The sequence below is a fragment of the Schistosoma haematobium genome, chromosome 7, assembly GCF_000699445.3.
Source record: "Schistosoma haematobium chromosome 7, whole genome shotgun sequence".
NCBI classification, from domain to species: domain Eukaryota; kingdom Metazoa; phylum Platyhelminthes; class Trematoda; order Strigeidida; family Schistosomatidae; genus Schistosoma; species Schistosoma haematobium.
This window is the reverse complement of record NC_067202.1, coordinates 12,060,658-12,081,267: the sequence shown is the minus strand read 5'-3', so window position 1 is coordinate 12,081,267 and position 20,610 is coordinate 12,060,658. Positions and strand designations below refer to the sequence as shown.

The window sequence follows — 20,610 nt, the reverse complement described above, 5'->3', positions numbered from 1 at the left end:
ATGAAACTCAAAACTACCGTTTGTCAACCAATATCAAAGTGAGAATCTTCAATACGAAAGTCAAGACAGTTCTACTTTATGGAGGTGAAACTTGATGAACTAGTATGACCATCATCAAAAATGTACAAGTACTTATAAACAATTCTCTACTCAAGATATTCAATATCCGTTGGTGGGATATCATCAGCAACAGCCTAATTAGATAGAGCACAGACCAGATTCCTGCTCAAGAGGAAATTAGGAAAAGACGTTTAAAGTGGATAAGACACATTGCGGAAATCAACAAACTGAATCACAAGGCAAACACTAACTTGGAATGCTGAAGGAAAGAGGAAGGCCGAAGAATACACTACATCATGAATTGGAAGCAGACATGAAAAGGACGAATAACAAGTGGAAAGGACAGGGAAAGATTTCCCATTACAGGTTTGGATAGAGAGTGTTGTTGGGCGACCTATACTTCTCCAGGAGAGGTAACAGGCGTAAGTAAGTAAGCAAAAGTTTAAATTAATCACCAAAACAATTAATATTACACAAAACCAGAAATCATGTAGGGATAACCAGAAAGGAAAAATGAAACAACTATCGTGACGAATCAATTAGACCACAGTAATCATATGTTATATTAGTACAATGAAGAAATGAACCAAATACATATGCTTGAATTCATTATGCATGATGTAGTGTCGGTTATTATATTAAGCCCATATACCTTATTCTAGCTTTCGGACAGCCCATTCTATTCATTCTACTTGAGTCACATTCTGACCTCGTTATTTATTCGCTTATCAATCTTGACTATTTTTATATGAGCGCGTAGGTGTGTGTATGTACATTTCTTATCCCATTGCTCATCACATGTCTGTAAGTTACTTTTGTGTAACTATAATTAATGATTAACGCTTGGTTCAATGGGTGTTGGCTTACACGTCATCTACACTCCGCGTCGTTTCTCTTCTCTCTATTCCATTCGCTTTATATACAAAATATATGTATTCACAAGTCCATTCTCGTTATTAGACCTATTTAATTCCGTTATTGACTAACGCAATCAAAGTCGATGATTATATACGAGGATAGAAGATAATAAACATTCATACAATCTAGTTGGAGTCAGATCAAGGGCCCCACAATGATATTTGATTATATAATTGTATTTTATTATTGATGAAAGACATAATCCTTCAATTTTCTTTGATTATTCTTTTCTAATTCAAAATGAAGAAATTCTCTCCTTTTAAAAGTAACAGTTAATGATGAACAAAAAACAATCGGTCTAATAACTATCCAATAAATAGGCGTTGACCTTGGGTGAGGTTAAAAAGTGACCGTGAAATAAACCAATAAAGATATAGGCAGGTTAAATTAAGAATCTTTGGTGCAATCTGAATATTTCAAATGCACTGAAGTATAGAGTGTGTTAAATTAGAATTCTCCAACACTTCTATTATCTTTCAATGAAATAAGTAACAGTACAGGAACATATTCATTCGAACACAGACCGGAAACATTATTAGTTGTAATACGGCTACTACTAATAATACTACTAGTAGTGAATAGTAGTGGTATTGTAGTGTGTGCTACTGATATCGACAGATATAAGTAGTATGTATCATCAAACGAAAGTGAAATGTCTAGAAGTAGAAGGTTAGGATGATCAAAGAAAAGAGAACGATTGCCGTGGAAATGAAGAAACAGTGAAGTTGGAGACCGTTGGTTGACATTTTGCAAATGAGGTCTATACTGTTTAGTTCTCCAATCTTACTAAGATATTCTGTAATTTGGTATTCAAATACATCCGATTGTCTCCACTTGTGTTCTCGTTCACCACAGCATTACTTGAGAATTCTACATTGTTACTCCATCTCCCAGTTTTAAAGTACAAGCTTATTCAATTTCTGAGGTAATTGTATGATGTATTAACTGTCCGAGAACATAATGCATACTCATAACGATCTGATTTGTTTTATGAGTCGTTTTATTACCAAAATTTGTTTGAAGCTTCAAAGTGAATAACCAAAAACGTACATGTTTTCATTTATTAATGTTTCGAATATCATAATCACTTGATGGAAGGAATATTATAAGAGTTTCCGGTCTGATTTCAGAGCATTTCTATTTATTGGTGATATAACATACAACTTTTAACAATCCTAAACATTCTAAACACTTTGGACAGATACATTTTTAAAGGCCCTTCATTTTGACATTAATTAGACTGCATGATTGTTGTCAACGAGCTCATCACTTTAGTGAACTGAGATCTGACTTCAATTAGATCGTAAGAATGTTATAGAAATATTGTTGAGGATGTTAGAACCCCAGAACTCACTTGGAAAAGGACCTATTTTTGTAATTTTATTTAGAAAATTTGAATTTTTCTGCTCTTTACCTTCATGTCAGAAATTAGGGAGAAGGGCTGGAAGTGGATAGGACACACATTGAGGAAAGCACCCAAGTGCGTCACAAGACAAGCCCTCACATGAAATCCATAAGGCTAAAGGAAAAGTGGAGGACCAAAGAACACATCACGCCGAGAAATGGAGATAGACATGAGAAAAATGAACAAGAATTGGATGGAATTAGAAAAGAAGGCTCAGGACAGAGTGAGTTGGAGAATGCTAGTCGGCGGCCTATGCTCCATTGGGAGTAACAGGCGTAAGTAAGTAAGTTAGTTACCTTCATGTCGTATTTCCCACTTGGAAGAATCTTAAACGTTATTGGTCCGTTGTATATTTTAGTATGCTATTTTGTAACGCTTTCCAAGGACGGTTTTGTGATATATATATATATATATATATATATATATATATATATATATTTTGATTTGTGTTTGTTGTTATCTCTCGTGCTTTTGACTTTTTGCGGAATATACTTCCCTGTTCGTACTTCGACTTCTCTCTTTAGTTAGCAGGGCTGGGATGCAATAGAATAGCTAGTTTATTAGTCTTTGGTCACAAATCTTTATTCTGTTCGCAGACTAAGTGAACTCGTAACCGCTTCAAACCTAGCAAATATACATATCACTAATCCACATATATAATTATCGAGTTAACTCGAGTCAATAAATAACAGGATAAAAATAAGTCAAACACAAGAACTGATGTTTGAATACGTATATTTTGTACGATCATTGATCTGGACAGACAACCAGATGTATGAAGCGAAGAGAAGAGAGAGAAGCAAAATGACGCGCAGTGGAGAAGGCAATGTGAGCCAACTCGATTTCATCAAGCGTTAGTCAATATTTATAGCCAGATAAGAATAAGTTACAAATATGTGAAGAATAGGACAATAAGTGTACACAACTACGCTCATAAAAAAATAATAACTAACAAGGTCAAAACGTGACTCAAGAAGAATGGATAAATTGGCCTATTCAGAAGCTAGAATAAGCTTTGTGAGCTCGACATAGGACCAGTCACTATAAATTTTGTATTGAATGTCACTAGTTCAGTTTGTTATAATTCAATATATTCACACACCAAATGATTCAATCATTGTGATTTATTCTTAACATCGAGATCGCAATAAGTGAACAGATAATATAGGCTATTCATAGACAGTGTAAAGTATTGATTATACTGAGCTTTTCAACGATGTATCGAGGACATTACTAGTTTTATTGATCTGAAAACGTATGTCTTTCTACACCTAAACCAAATGATTCAGTATAAGTTTACTCCTGAAAGTCATAGTTAATACTAATGAGAATCTGTAAGTAAATGATTCTTCAGATAACAAAAATATCTTAGATACTAACAAAATTATAATATATATATCACTATAGATTAGTTCAAGAAGAAACCTTTCAGACATCATTTGTACAACATGATTCATTCATTCTTTCTACAATTCTACTGAAATCTAAACACTATACATTGATTATAGTTCATTTGAATGGTTTAAAGAAACTAATTCACGAGTCGATATAAACTGGAACACTATTGGAAACCTGGAAGCACTGAACGATCGTTTTGTCTATTACTGAACTCTGCAGAAATGCACATTTACAATTACGCCAGCAAAACTTGAACCTAAGACCTTCAGTCTCACGCGCGTTAATCATTATATACATAATTATAATGTTAAAACATTCAAATGAACTGAAATTCTGGCTCCGCGATCTAAAGGTTAAGCGTTCGCACACGAGACTGAAGGACATAGATCCGAATCCCGAATGTAAGATCGTAGATGTACAATGCTAAGGATACAACTTACATAAGAAAGTTTTGTTTCTTTCATATCACTAATGGTGAACTATTTACAGGACTAGATTAAATTAATAATCATGACAGTAACTTGATTATTACCAAATTTTTCAATGTCTTTTAATACTGAAAACATTTAATACTGACTATTTAGTCAATATCTAAACTCTTATCCTCGATCTATAAATTTTAAAACAAACACCCAGACTACTTAAATTGTTATCAATAATTTTAGTGTTATCATAAACTTTTTAAAAAGATGACAAAAATAGCAAATATATTTCATAATTGAATTCATGAGTTGATTAAAGCTAAACCACTGTAATAAACTTGGAAGCACTGTACTTTCGTTTCTCCCTAGTACGGGACTCCTCAGTAGTGTACATCCATGATCCATCACTCGGTATTCGAACTCAGGGCATTCGACCTCGCATGTGAATGCTTAATCTCTAGACCACTGAGTCGGTATTCAACGGTGTTTATGTCTAACTTCAACCAATCCATGATAATGTGCCACCATCCACCACTGTCTTCAGTGAGCAACTGCCTCACAACAAACACGGTTGAACTACACTGTTCAGGGTTTCTCACTAAAATTCCAGGAAATACCTATTGAAGTTAGTCACTACCGAGCACTTGATGATTATTATCAGAGTGGCGTTTTGTGGAGATCGCAGTTGAACTCGTGAGTCTATGTAAGCTAAACCGCCATGGAGAATTTGGAAGCTCCAAGATAATTTCCTGGAGTTCTAGTGAGAACCCGTAAGCAGTGGAGTCCAATCTATCTCGGGTAGAGACCGGTATCTACCTCAGATAGTTGATGAATGATTGAACAGTCATTCATGGATCGATGGAAGTTAGACACTAACGCTGCTAGAAGCCGGCTCAGTGGTTTACAGTTCAAGAGTTCGCGCGTCAGACTGAAGGTCCTGGGTCCGAATGCCACTTGAGGAATCGTAGATGTGCACTGCTGAGTAGTCCGATACTAAGACAAAACGGCAATCCAATGCTTCCGGGTTTTCCATACTGATCTATCTTTAATTAACTCATGAATTCAATTATTAAAATTACTATAATCCACAAACCTCATTCTCATAATAATGTTTATGCATAGAATAATCAGGCCGTGTTCATCAGTGGAATTAAGTACAGATGTTGTTATGTACATTAAAAGACAACATACAAACGTAAATCACCAAACTTCAATCTTGTCAATCATTGCAATAACAAAATATCAAAAAAACTGACAAACTGATTATTTAACTTCTATAAATATATGAAATACAAAATAACACTTGGCAATGACAGTTTATCTAATAAGGAACTTTGTAGTTTATAAGAAGAAATGAAAACTTATTATGGTTTAAAATAAACAAGTTTTATTCCATAGAAAATCCTGCACAAATATTGACTAAACATCTTGATATATAGATCTATATATTGTACACACACACACACCAGCTCTTGAAACCCAATTGTCTAATTAAATCCTTGATTATCTTCTTTAGGTATACGTTTAATGTCTTAGGATCATTTCGTTTTGATCATCGATTCTAGCTGCACTGAATAAGTTATGAGTAGTCTCTCAAAGTTTTCTATCAATAATGAGTAAACAACTAAATAAAGCAAAGCCATTTTGTCTCAGTAGAAATGTCAGTCGCAAGATGTACTACTGAATAATATATGAGTATCAGTATAGGGGTTGTGGAGATTGTTCCATTTTTGGTTGAGATCATGGACTGATTGATGTTAGACCACCATAGATAACCTGAAAGCACTGGATGGCCGTTTCGTCCTATTTTGCGACTCCTCAGCACCTACGATCCCGTCCCCGGCGAGATTCGAACCTAGGAGCTATCGGTCTCGCGCACGAACGCTTGACCTTTCGACCACTAAGCCGGCATTGAGTATAAATCTGATTGTAGACAACGAAATCGTTGTTTCCATGCACTAATTATCCGATTTAATTTTGGTTATCATTAGTTATTTAAATGAACATGCATTAATTATAGTAACTTATAAGCCTATAGAAAATTTCAATTCTAATTCTTAAAACATTTTTATCAATTTTTGGGGAATTATGAAGATTGTAGTATTTTTAAAGTTGAATTCATTAGTCAATCTAAGCTAGATCACCAATGAAAAGTTGGATATACTGGACAGCCGCTTTGTCCTAGTATGCGACTGCTGAACAATGCCCATCTATTGCCCTGCATACAGGACTCGAACCAAGGACCTTCAGTCAGGCGCGCGAATTCTTAACCACCAGACAATTGAGCCGATATCGATCGCTGTCTAACTTCAATCAATTCATAATCTCGACCAACTCATCATCCATCCACTATCTCACACTTGACATAGATTGTACTCCACTGGTCACAACTTTTCATTAGAACTCCAAGAAATCCATCTTGAAGTTAGTCACTAATGAGTACATAACTACTATTCATTTTATTAGATATTAACATCGTCAGATCCCGGTTCAGTGGTCTAGTGATTAAGCGTTCATGCGTGTGACTGAAGATCCTTGGTGTCTCACATTCGAGATCATAGATGTGCACTTCTCAACAGTTCTATATTAGGACAAAACAACTGTCTAGTACATTCACCTTTTCATTGATGAACTCGTGAATTCAACTTAGAAAATTTTATACCCTTTTTTTCTTGAGAACAAGTAGATTTATTATTAAGATAAGAAATATTCTACATAATAAAACTTACTCATTAATCTGCATAAGGATCCAGTATTATCCAATGAAGTTAAAATCAATAAAATATTGCCCAGTAACTATTCATTATTAAGAAAGTATAATTATCTATGTAGGATAAACTGATTTCTAATATAAATCTTATCCTTTCCCCTCATATATATATGAACATGTAACATGTATATGTTGTACCCATTTATCCTCATTAACCATTTACAAATAACTTTGATTAATTCACTTCAGTTTGTTTTAATTCATTATAGTAAATAATAATAAGAATAATCAAATCTGATGGTTCTAAAGGCCATATGTAGGTTATTAATATTAAAACAAACAATTTCGATAAATAATTTGTATATAAATACAAATACACACACACACACAAACACACACACATACACACAGATACACCCCATAGAGATAAACAAACACAAATACACATGTATATCTATATAATAATAACCATACATAATAAGCATTAAGAACAAGAATTAACTTATAAGCGTTTCGTCCTGTAACATTTACACTTTGAATCAAATTATTAATAAGAGAAAAATGTAGAAAAGAAAAACCGAGAAGAAACTTTCTCCCCCCCCTCCCCCTCTCCGCCACCAAAAAAAAGTGAGTTTTGAAAAGAAAATTTAAAAAATTCAGAAATTTATTAAATTCATATCATGCTGTGATAAAAGATGAATAGTGATGGTTAGTAGTGGAATCTAAGACTGATCACTATAATCCTCCAATGTTTGCTTAGAATGCTTGTGAATGAAGACAATATCGAGGTAGTACGTATAGGACACACATATGCCAATAAGAGATTGATCAATTGTAGGCCTAAACAACAATAGGAAGATACAAGTCAAACAATATCAAGTGAATTATGTTGTGATAGTTATTTATAATTTGTTTTTTTGCGAGAAGAAACAAATTTCTAATAATTGGACTGTGAAATTATTACTATGGCAGCGTAAATGAACACAGGTGAGGACAACCGAATTATATTTAGCACAAAATTACAGAGTTATTTCGTAAAATAGAAAACCTTACTCTAATACTTCATTTGCAAAATGTTTATTAATTGTCTTAGACTTCATTGTTCCTGTATTTCCATAGCAATTACTTTCCGTTCCCGTTCTCCACTCCTTGATCTTTTCAATCTTCTGCTGCCAGACATTATATTCCTGACTCGCGTTATATACTACTTATGTCGATACAAGTAATACACACCACACTATGACTCTTCATTATTATTATTATTATCATTACCAGTAATTATGATAATAATTGTATTGTTTGTTTGAAACTCCCCATTGATGTTTAGGACTGCTATTGATCAGTCCCTTACTGGCATATGTGCATCCTATAGAGATTGCCTAGATATCGCCTTAGATCACAAGAATTATAAGCATAAATGGATACTAGCTAGCAATGGAATCCAGTTTGACGCACGTTGCGTCCTATTTGAGACTCGTCAGCCAGATTTACCTATATCCTAGAGTTGATTCTCCCTCCTGGACTCGAACCCAGTACAATTCACTTTAAACACTATTACGTTATCCACTTAGCTTCTGAGTCATGAGAGTCACTAACTTATGTCCTGGGTTTCACTGCTATCCACCTTCCATATTTTGCTAATAATAATAATAATTGTTATCCCTAACGTTATCATTATCATCAAGATCACCCCCATCTCTATCACTGTCATTGTTCTTTTGACAGATCGTTCTGGTGAATAATTTTAATTGAATCACATGGTACTACTATTTTGTTATTGATGTTTAACTGTTTTGGGTTAGAAGTATTCTTAAAAACTGAAGGATAGAAAGAGAGAGAGAGAGAGAGAGAAAGAAAGAACAACAGCAACAATGTTACTGTTATCTGTCAGTCAAATTATTAAATAAATCTATGAAATATTTTAAAATAATGGAAATTTCTTCATTAATTCATGATTACATAACACATAATCAGCTACTTGAAAGTCGAGCACTAGTACCGTAGTGCAATCGCGAGTGTCTATTAATATAGACTAACCAATCATATATCATAATTTTATAAGGCTCCATTGTAATTGTAATTTAAATGTGAGTTAACCGTTGTATGTGATTGAAAAATTCATTTCGTTAAGATCACCATACATTTTTACCTACTGTTATAACTTGTGAGTTTGTGCCTCTATCAATGTATAACGTAATGATAGCGCCAATTAGAGAACAGTGATTTCTCGAACAGACCAATGATGCATAAACCCCTACGAGCAGTCTAGAGTCCTTATTGGTCTTGCTTCTTGAGTAGCCCTGCCAGTTAAGTCTAGAACACCAATCCCTTATAATTAACAGTTTCAAGTTACTTACATGATTATTTATACATATGTAAACTACTTTCGACACGAAATGCATAACTCTGTTTCCTTCTCTCAGCAATCTATGTTAACTACTGAAAGAATCTGTTGTGAATAATTAACCTTAAGTTTGGATCAATGAAGTTCTTTTCATTCATCGAAAACTGAGTTTAAGTGTAACATTGTACTGAACGAGACCACAAGTGGGGACAATCGAATGTATGTGAATAAAAAATTACAGAACATCTTAGCAAAATCTGAGAACCATACAGCTTATTTTTTTATTTGCAGAATATCAGTCAATCGCCTCAGAATTCACTGTTCTTTTGCTTCCATATCAGTCATTCTCTGTTTTCTCTTTTTCTCTCCGACATTCTTAACCTTCTGCCATCAGGTATTTCATTTTCGACTGATGATACATACTACTTATATCTGTCGACATCAGTAGCACACAGCACAAATGTATATTTTGCTTCTTTGTCTAAGTATTAAATAATGGTATAAGTTATAGCGACTCTCCTGTGGTTAATTTCGATTACGGTTAATTTTTTGTCAACGCATTTTACCAACTTATTTGACATAAAATGTTATTCGGACAGTAACAATTCGCATATTCCTTTGTACCGTTTACGATCATTAGCATGTCTGTATAAATGTGTACTCTTGATCACATGTGACAGCCTATGCACATATCTCCCTCTAGCTTAAATGTTAATCGCTAAAATATCGCTTGATGAATCGTTCACTTTCCCATGTATATATGTGCTCGAATCCTATTAAATGGATTTTGCCTTGCATCGCTTCACTTTGATTCGATTCACCTCTGTATCCCCCCCGCTCACACACATTAGCCTTTATGCTCCAAATTTTCTCGATGTGCTTATAACTTTGTCATAAACCCTAACCGCCGCTTCTTATTGCCTTCTGAATTCAAGCACCGTTGGGGATTTATATAATAACGATTATCAAAGTGATCTGACTAACAAAACTAAGCTATTACAAATTTTTATCCTAACTTTTAATCTACACCGTAGCTGTTCGCTGATTGCCTTTGCTGGTTTGTGTAAAATATACTGTTTTATAAATATTCCTTATATACAATCAGTTGTCCATGTACTATGGATTCTATTCGACAGACATTTGTTTTGAGAATATCCAACGTCTGATACATTAACTTCAAAGATGTGATCAGGATTTGATTCACTCGATATATCTTCCACATATTTGTAAATAATTTCATTGGAAATACATGGATCATGAGAACAACGCATATTCGGTAAAATAATATCATGAATCTGATCAGAGTATTATTCATTTGAAACATTTAACTTAATAGAATCGGAATTACAAAGTTTAGCACTACTTGCAGTGAATTGAACAGTAGTTTTACAAACTGCCTGTATGTGTCTAATTTTATTACATTTGGAGCATTAGGCATTACGAAATACATATGAATTACGTGAGTAAAATTTGCCACAAGACAAACATTTACCAAACTTGTGTTCATCTTCATGACCTGCTTCGCAACTCCTCAATGAATTATTATCTTCATAAACTTTAGTACGCATATTATTGAAACGATGTAGCGATGTAGTGAAATTCTTGATGTCCAGATGAATCATTTTAGGGAGTTTTCCACTTTCGTGGCACTCGAAGTTTGTATATTTTACATGTTCTATTAGTTCTTTGGGAGTTGCATAAGGAAGTGCAATATCCTTTTCTGTAAGTGCAAAAGTTTTTAATAAGCTGCAGGCTTTTCTTCCGATAAATGCAAGGAAATACTACTTAGTCATAGTCCAGATTTTGAACCTTTCTATAAACTTCTCAATAGTATAAAAATTTGAATGTATGTCCAACTAGTCCGTCACAGGCTCCATCGTGATGCCAATGTGATATTTATAAGTATTTGGATCATTATATGAACTAGGAATTCCCGAAATTGCGCAATTCAAACCAAACGGAACTGGGTGATCACAAACGAACGTACTGTATTTAGAATCCGAAATTAGACAGACATCAAGTACAAAAGAATCATTAGTTTGTAGTGACCTAATTTTGTGAGGTAAACGCAATTTGTATAATCGAACCAACTGTTATTATAGCCAACTGTACTGTAGCTTTTTGTCTAAGTGTACTAAAAAACACTCTTCCGTTGTTTGTGACCTTGTACGAACTCTCGTACTCTCAGTAGTCCCGCTTGTAAACTTTGGCACGACTTCGTTATTATTTCGACACCACGAGATCACCAACAAATACATCTTACCACAACCTTCAACTGCCTTCTGATATTTGGCCTACGGAGGGGTCTAACCTGGTAACTGGTACGTAGTCTTCCTGTAGTGATGATCAACGTCAACCGCGACTCGACTCCAAATACAAGTTCATACGAAAACCACGGTATATTACAACCGTAACCTTTTAAAACGTCAAGCGAAATAAGTGGGCGTTGAACATGTTCATCAATGGAGTAACTGGAGTTGAGAACGTTGAATACGAAGTCTACTCTTCGAGCCATTTCATCAATAATTCACCGAATTGCTTGAGATCCATAATTTATTCCGAACTCAAACAGACTAAAATGTGTCATGATTGTCGTTTTTCCCACATTCTTAGGTGCCGCCGGTATCTGGTCGCACCCTCTGACCAGGTCCAATCTAGAGAAAACATTCCTACAACGTAGAGCTAAAAAACAATCCTGAAATCTGGAATATGATATTTATACGGTAAGGTGCTGTTATTCAACGGTCGGTAGTCGCCAAATGGGCATCAATCATGGTCCTGCTTTAAAAGTAAATTCAGGGATAAAAAGAATGAACTTCTGCAATATCGTATTGTCTCAAGCTGTACCGTGAAGCAATGGGAAACGGTGTATACCTGTGGTGTTTGAATGAATGACTTCTTTGTACTGGTTGAATGCTTGATTTCTAATTCCAAATACAGTACATTCGTTCGTGCTTATCGACTACTTCTTGATCCCGTTGCGTTATTTCCGGGATTCTTGATTTTAACTATAATTCAAATACTTCTAATCATCATAATGCCCTTTTAAATGTGATCTGGTGCCAGTCTATTTTTGCATGTTTCAATTTTCCGGACGGCTTTATCGACTGTTCAACTTTAAAATGAAGTCCAAACACTTGAATAAATACGATTACGTCTGTTGCCAACATCTTTGTGACTTCCGACAGCACATCATCTGCACTATTCTTTTTCGCTGATGAACTCACTGAATTTTGTATCACTGCACTCAGTGCTTTATTTTCAGTTTCATTTAGTGTTTTAAATTCATGTGACTGTACCTTCCTTTCATCACTAGGTCATCAGAATGTAGTAGATTTTCTGAACCGTTTGGATTCCTATTCACGCTGAAATTTCATTGGGGATGTGGGAACACATGTGACTCGTAAACACGATCCATTGTCTAGTTCTGTTCATTGTATAGTTCGTGTTCTATTTAAAGTGTATGTAGAGATTGTAAAGAGTAAGTCCTAACATTAGATAAGGGAAGTCAAATTCTGGAATTGTCCAAAATTTGAAAAACATGTTTTGTGCGACCAATTGGTGATTACTTAAAGAAGAATCATTGGAAAACACTTGTTGCCCCACTGAAATTATTTTTGTAAGTTTTGGTGGACCCACATCTTCAAAACTAAAATTATTGCGGACGGAAATAGAGAGAATGTACAAGGAGAAAATCTCAATTGAATTCCGAAAGCTAAATTGTTTATTAAACCTAGAGATTAGATGTCTGAACTCATTGTTTATTCAGAAACTCTGATCTTGTAATAACCCTTCAAGCAAGTGGAAACTATTTAAAGAACATACTGGTGACAGACAGAAGTGATAACCATCTGAATGTTTGGGAATGAAATATGTCTTTTTGTACATCAGTCATCTGATGTCATGCTTCATACATTCACAGGTTTGAAGAATAGTTTTGTAACGATTCTCACCTAAAATGACGTCCGAAAATGTCCCCAGTCACCTAACTCATCCCAGTGTTTAGGACATGAAAAGATCCTAAACCTTTTTGTAAAAGTGTACTGACGTTCTGTGTTATCTATCCATGAGCATCTTAATTAGATCTTTCTCAAACTATCTCATACAGAGAATGTGGAGAAAGATAAAAATAATCCCAATACCTAGGAAAGTACCTGGCGATAAGAAAGTGAATTTTAGACCCATACCAATGACTTCATCTTTTTTCAAACAATGGAAAAATCATTGATACTCTTACTTCAACCCACAGTAAAAGAGCACATTGACCCGTTTCAACTTGCTTACAAATACAAACGAAGCAACTTAGATATTGTTGTTGTCTTACATTATATTATAATGTTCATCTTGGAAAAAAGCAAAGAATGTGTTTGATGCGGTTTTCTGTGCTATTCCTCTGCCTTTCGCTCTATTCCAAGACAACTTTTTCTTAACAAGTTAATCAGCGTCAACACTGACAGCTGAACAACCAAATGGCTAATTTTCTACCCCTATGGAAAAGGACTGTACGCTGAGTTTGGAGGAAAATGTTCGGCATCTCCACTTTCTTATGAGGATGGGCCACAAAGAACTGTCATTTTCCTTCTCCTTTTACCTTTTTTTCTGCATGATCTGCTATATTCCACAAAAACACTTTTGTGAAATATACGGAAGATTTCACTGTATGAATACCGATTTCTGCCTCTTCACATCCCCTTGAAATGAATGAGCTCTTGTCTCGTAGTGAGTGGTGGTCTGTCTGTTAATGGTCTCATACTTACCCCGTCTAGATGTCAAGCTGTTAACTTTAGTCTGAGACATAAATAACGCTTATACAATCTGTTGAGATTCCATAAACATTGTTACACTGGAGATTCTTAGATCAAGTGTCAAAAGATATTTATCTTGGTGTACGTTTTTCGTCTGATCTCTCTTGGCCTTGAAGATGTCACAGGTATTCGGATTTTGACAACGCTCTAACCAGTAACACCTTCTATTATGAAGCGTACCCACCAAGTGAAATCAAAAGACAGAAATTAGGGGGTTCGAAGATATATTTGATAAGCTATCAATATATCGAGGATCGTCTGATTTAAACTGGCCAGCGATTGCAGGGGTTGTTGAGCACGGCGTTTCCACTCGTGATCTGGTGCGAATGCATGGCCGAGCGCCTTCAGCTAGGTGAGTCCACTAAAACTTAAGTGGCCAGCTTCCAATGTCGAAAACTTACAGAGCTATTTATTTTGGGGATTTATTTACCTCTACAGATCACTCCTCCCCCTAGTAGGGTAGTAATGACCCCAAGACGTGGCCAGCCAGAAGTTTGAACCCAACGAGTTTGTCGTTGGTAAACACTCTTCTGATAGCTAGCTAGGTTTAACAGCGTCTGGTCGTCTTTACTTACAATAAGGGACCATGAAATACAATATGGTAAAAAATAATGTACAATGAAAATTATCGGTTCCTCGTAAACCTCATCGTTCTTTTTATCGTCTTTTCCAGCCGTCCTGGAAAAGAACAAAGAAAAAGTGCATGTCTCAGTTATTTCTGTCTGCCTATTTCTAGATGTTTCCTGATATTTTTGACTTAAAGTTACACAGTCTTGTACACTACCGTGCTTTATGACCGTACACCTTGTGGTATCAGCAGATGACTGCCGTCGTTTTTGGCGAACTGGACCGGTATCTGTAAAATAGTCTTATTTCAGAGTTACTTTTTGTTCGGATCTGTCAAATACTCGCTCGCTGTGTAGAGAATCTTATACATATGTTCCCAAGCAGATATTCACGTACCTATCTACTTTCAGTATTTTTCACATACTTATGAAAATTAGGTAACCATATTACCCTCTGTGTTGATGTCTTCATAGATCTGAAAGCTTTGTGTATTCTGCCGCCTACTGTTCACGTGCAAGTGATATGGCTAGTGTATTTTCAATAAGATTCCTTTTGCACGGGTTGTGTGATAATGTATCTCCCCTACTTTATCAGTGATTGAGACCGACAGTAACCCTGGAACGGCATTGGAGAAGTTTTGCATCAAATATGCTTTATCAAAATATAACTTTTTTCAAGTTTTAATATCTACGCTGTTATTAATGAGATTATTCGACAGAAGATACGTGAAGCCTAATAAAATCGATAATTCACCAACAACACACAACTGTAATAGTCAGTAAGTCGAACTCAAAATAGGTGGCGAAAGGTTCTTTTAAGTCTGAATCCTCACTTTTTACACCAAGAATTAAGTTGATCGGCTTCGCTGTTACAGACAAATAGCTAAGTCAACTTTCAAAGAATAAGCTTCTTGTTTACTTGGACATTAAGTGATGATGTACTTCCTGCCTTGGTTTGGACACTACATTCCTGCTTTCTCTAGTCGAGTACTCCACTACCTTCAAAACGCATCATCCGACAGCTACTAAAATTCTGACCTCCGATTATACATTGTTTACGACAAGTGGGATACTCCTATCTTGATCGCTCAGTATAAAACTGCGTCTAGAAATATTTATCGTTGCGGTCAGATAATAATAGTCTTTATTAGTGAGTTCATGACCAGAGTCAATCTCCTGCTGGAGGATACTTTACAAACAATCATCTTTCACATGGTGCTGAGCCACAGTCACTGAAGAATGAAGGATTGGTGTACTGATCAACCACTAGTATAATCATATAGTTATTTTTCAACGTACTTGCAATCTTCAGTGTTAAGAATTCTAAAACACCATTACAATAAAGCTTTTAGCCATCAAGCAGTTCCATGTCTAGTTTATTAGAGTCACAGTGACGAAAAAAAAATTTCATGAACTCTTTGTTTGTACTAATCAATTACCATCTGTCCTTCATACGTCAAGGCTGTGAAAGGTCGATCGGGTGATACATTGGGCGACTGGTCGCATTTATAATGATTGACTACAGGGTCTTGTGAGCCTTCTGGTGGTCTCGTCAGCACACCATTTGTCATACGCTGGATTTATATCGTGACGTATTCCATCAAACAGTGAATATGATTCAGGACTCCGAACCTCAGAAGTTGCTCTCCAGCAATGCCGATCCTGTAAGATCTAGTGCAATGCAAAAGAAAATACGGCAAAAGTATTTTAAAAATGATGCTGTAATTAAAGGTTTGTCATGTAAAATCGCACACTCATCCTTGAAGCTTATAAGTGTGATTTAATGAGCCAGAATATAAATACTCCTGTTAAGCTTTACGTTTGTCATTCGGCCTTAAATCTTGTCCACCGTCCGAAGCGAAAAATACTGGTATGTGGTCTTACTCATCATAGTTTTCGTTTAGACAGCACTCCTCTACAGTCAAATCGTCGAACTTAAAGTCCAAAATGAAAACTATGTAAATATACTCACCACTAGTAACGTAAGTTTTGTATACCAAGTTTTTTTGTCAACATTTGTTGCACTTTGTATAGTTTAAGGTTTATTTTTGATCTTAACTACAAATAATATTTATTATCTTCTAGGAGACGTACACTTTGGCTAACTTTGAACGATCAGACTCAGCTATAGCTTTTCTACGCAATTATTGGGAGGTCATTTTAAAAGAGAAGGTAAGTTTTTATGTGTTCTATTACTTACAAAGTACGACGCTTTTTGTCTTCAGTAATTCTAGTCTCCTTTTGATTTAAAGTTGATGTATTCTCCATACTTAGTGCTCGCTTGGCTAACCAGTACTATGTATTAGCGTTTCATGTTTAGGTATTCTAATAGACTTAAGTAGTAACTTTTCGGGAAAACTGCCAGCCCACGTTTTGAACACACCACCGGCCACTTCTCGTTCCGTTTTCGGACAGTCTAATTTTCGTCTCAAAGAAAAACAAAGATTTGTTACTGCAGTAAACAAAATTATAACATCTCATTACTATGTTCGTGTTTGATTTCTTAATAAAATGGCAGAATTCTTTTCCCCTAAGGGCACATCTTCACTTTCTAGTCGAAGAAGATCTATGTGATTAGACTTCAAGGTTTAAGTAGTTCAATCTTCAGGGTAGAAGACCTTAGTTATCTACGCCCGTAATCAACCATTCATTCATCAACCCCTTAGGCTTTTATCAACAGCAAGTTGCAATGCAACCAGAATTCATTAGATATGTTATTCCAGTTTTAAATTACTTCGAATTGCTTTCGCATTCTAGTGGTGTTTGCTGTTATTTTTATCACTGTAACAGCTCCAGTAGTTACCCTAGAATATTGAAACTGTAGAATTCTCTGTGTAGGATAGCCGGTGAGACTATAATTTACGGACGACCTTTGAGCAACCCTAGACTGACCTTTATAGTGTCCACCTAATAACTAGGACCAAATGAGGGTTATTTACTTGTATGAGGAATTCGAATTGTGATTTACAGTTGATGGTTAATGTTATGAATTATATTTGTGGTTTTCATCACTAACTGACCTGCTAAAACTCTATTTAGCCAAAATGATGAGTGAACTTCGCACCAAAATCCGAGAACTGTTATCTTATGCGTGATTGGTCCGTCTACAAATTATGGTCTCGCCGGATAGCCATCTCGATCCATTTTTTCAACTCCAAACCACAATAATTATAATGTTTTAGGACTAGGAAGCCTCAGTTGTTTTTAGAGAAATTTCGGGTTAATAAAACATGACTCCTGGTTGAATTGTAGTTGCGAAATATAAAGCGTCTTGAGTCTGATAATTTGTCCCCCAAGCTAACATCATGAATTCGAAAAGGTGTTTTCAGATGTAGGTAAACTTGTAAGTTGTTAATAAGGAAATAAAGTAACGGAGTTATGTCCCACAGAAGTGTTTGATGTCAAATGTTAGGTAGGAGCAATCACTTCGGTAAATAATATATATACAGGCTAATCCACATTTAGCACGTTTTTCCCACTCAACTTCAGTGTATCATAAATGTCTATTAGGTTTGTTGTCAGTTAGTGATAACAATTATGCAATATCTTTTAGAGAATGTTCTGGACTATGTTTGTTAGCATGCATTTTGAGTGCTTAATAAGATTCAATGAAATACTTTTCTGTAAACCTAACGAACAATAAATGAAACTGTAGAATATGAGTAATCAATAATAATGAATGATACGGTATACGTAGACTAATAGTTCTTATTCTATTAACTCTAAACAGTGTCTAGTCAAAACACTTTACTAGAGTAAATGTGCTGGACTGAAAAGGATTTTTTTAAGAATTCATTCCGAAATATGGAACATTATCAGCGAAAACTTGTTCTTGTGTTAGTTTAGGTAGGGGTAAGATTTCAGGGAGAATTAGGACAGCGTTTAGATGGAGTTATTCTATTCAAATAATATTCAAAATATAACACCAGCCAACCATCAAACCAGTCAAAGATGAATCAGTACTCTTTTAAGGTCATCTCAGTTAACGAATTCATAAGTACTGTACTACGCAAGTATATATAGGAAGAATTTTACAAACTTTTACGAGTGTATTTCTCGAGACCTATACTTGAGTGGAATCAAATACTTCATGAATGCTATCGTCAGACACAAAGTGAACACCTTCGACAACTCTGAACTTACCCCACTTCAGAGTAGCGATTGGCATCAAGCTTTCCCAACTTCATCTATGTATATAGGAAGGAAAACATTTTAATTCCCCCTTTTCACCAATAAAAATAACAATACTGAGATGAATTGACCCGTTATTCGTGTACATGTGTGTAGTGTATTATATTTATATTCTACTTCTTTGTCTGCTTACTTTCCAGTGTTTTTCTACATCGTGTGGAAGTTCGCCAGCTAACAGATTATTCGTTAACAATAATAATAACACTAATGATCCTTTAGCTCACCCAAATGCAATTATAAGTGATCTCTACAATCGTTTGCTGATTTCAAAAGGTTCAACTACTGTCAGTTTAACAAGTACCAGTGGTGGTGCCACAGGAAGTATTAGCAATAGTGAAACGGAGAGCGTTGTTGGTGTAAAAAAACAAGGTGGGTAATTAACGTACATAAATATATATGTACACTAGTTCGTGTTCATTATTAATTGGTAAAGTTTGTATTTCCTCGTTTTAAATTAGAACTCAATTTGATCGATCAGTCTTCGTGTGCAGCTAGCTATATCCTACATCTAATAAGTGTCAAATAAGATGAAATACGTAATTCAGATTCCCTTGTTAGTTATTAATCAAATGACACTTTATATGCATTGCTTCTCATCCTGTTAACTTACTCTTTCTATATCTCTGTGGCTGTTTTACTTATTTAAACACAAACTATTGGTACAATGGGGCACCAAAATACATATGTGCCACACAAATCATTGGATTTATAAGTGGGTTGGGATACTGCCCCTGACCTTTGACTCAGGTGTCTAATCCACGAAGCAGTGGAACAACGTCAGGACATGCGGTCTCATAGTAGGCAGTGATCAGAAATAGGTTCATACGCCATTTGTTTCCTCAGGATCCTGGAGACCATGTGTGCCATTAGTTTGGAGTCAGGATTTATCAACTCTTCTAGCTGGATCCATCAACCCGGTTTAACTTACAGGAATTCACTTTCCGTCCCCTCACTCAAGTAAACAACACCGAGAAATCAGTGCGCAGAACTTCCCTGTCAATGAATATACACGCGTGGCCATACGAGAGCATTTTGAGGAGAAAAGTGGGCTATCTTTACCTTTCGTGATTACTTTACCTTTAGTTGTGCCTCTTTCTGTACTGATTTAAAGTTGGTTTGTTGGAGCGCAAAATTAAGGTATACTTCCAGATGATCTTGAAATTTTAACGTGTTTTAGTAGCAAATATGAATAAATGGGTAATGGTACAAAATCAAAGAACTGGTAATGGAATTTAATATTTTCACATCATAAATGAACTCTTCCAAGTTACCTATAGGTTCGTAACCGTTAATGTTTAAGGTTAGTATCGTGGTTTACAATTAAAATTCCGAGTTACCTTAATAGAGTTAGGGCTAGGGGGGTTTTAAATTATTTTTTTAGGTTACAGGGTTAATGTTTAGGATTACAGTCAGAGTGTATGGTTAACCTTAGTGTATCTCAAACATAACTCTGACCATGAACTCTACATTGTGATCTGCTATTAACCGGGTAAAATTCCATATCACTTTGAGTCGATTTAAGTCATCCGTATAATATAGTTTCATCTATTTAATGATATCTTCGTCATTGAAATTAGTTATAGTACAGTTCATAGTCATTATCTTATTATTTAATGTAGTTCTCATAAACGATCCGCTAGATTGATATATACACACTGACTTTGTACTCACCTTTTCTATAGTGATTAGTTCATTAGTATGATTGGTACAAGGAGGCAAACAAATATGCGCCACATAAATCATTCGATTTATGTGAGGGCTGGGATACTTTCCGGCTGGTGGTTTTCTTAG

General features: G+C 35.3%; 2 protein-coding genes across 3 annotated transcripts in view; one reads left to right on the top strand and one right to left on the bottom strand.

Annotated features, from left to right (window-relative positions):
* MS3_00000776 (uncharacterized protein) overlaps window positions 1–6,967 on the bottom strand; it is a 100,391-nt gene extending 93,424 nt beyond the window's left edge. Inside the window, exon 1 of the mRNA XM_051208417.1 lies at window positions 6,933–6,967. The gene's annotated coding sequence lies outside the window, so the exon portion shown is untranslated. The remainder of the gene's footprint in view (window positions 1–6,932) is intronic.
* A 9,112-nt stretch (window positions 6,968–16,079) lies between these two features.
* Window positions 16,080–20,610, top strand: part of MS3_00009619 (uncharacterized protein) — a 29,823-nt gene continuing 25,292 nt past the window's right edge. For both annotated transcript variants that reach the window (XM_051218010.1, XM_051218011.1), the window contains exons 1-5: window positions 16,080–16,359; window positions 16,395–16,498; window positions 16,533–16,610; window positions 16,714–16,800; window positions 18,960–19,188. In XM_051218010.1, coding sequence (XP_051064444.1) covers window positions 16,242–16,359; window positions 16,395–16,498; window positions 16,533–16,610; window positions 16,714–16,800; window positions 18,960–19,188 — 616 coding nt within the window. In that variant the 5' untranslated portion in view covers window positions 16,080–16,241. The remainder of the gene's footprint in view (window positions 16,360–16,394; window positions 16,499–16,532; window positions 16,611–16,713; window positions 16,801–18,959; window positions 19,189–20,610) is intronic.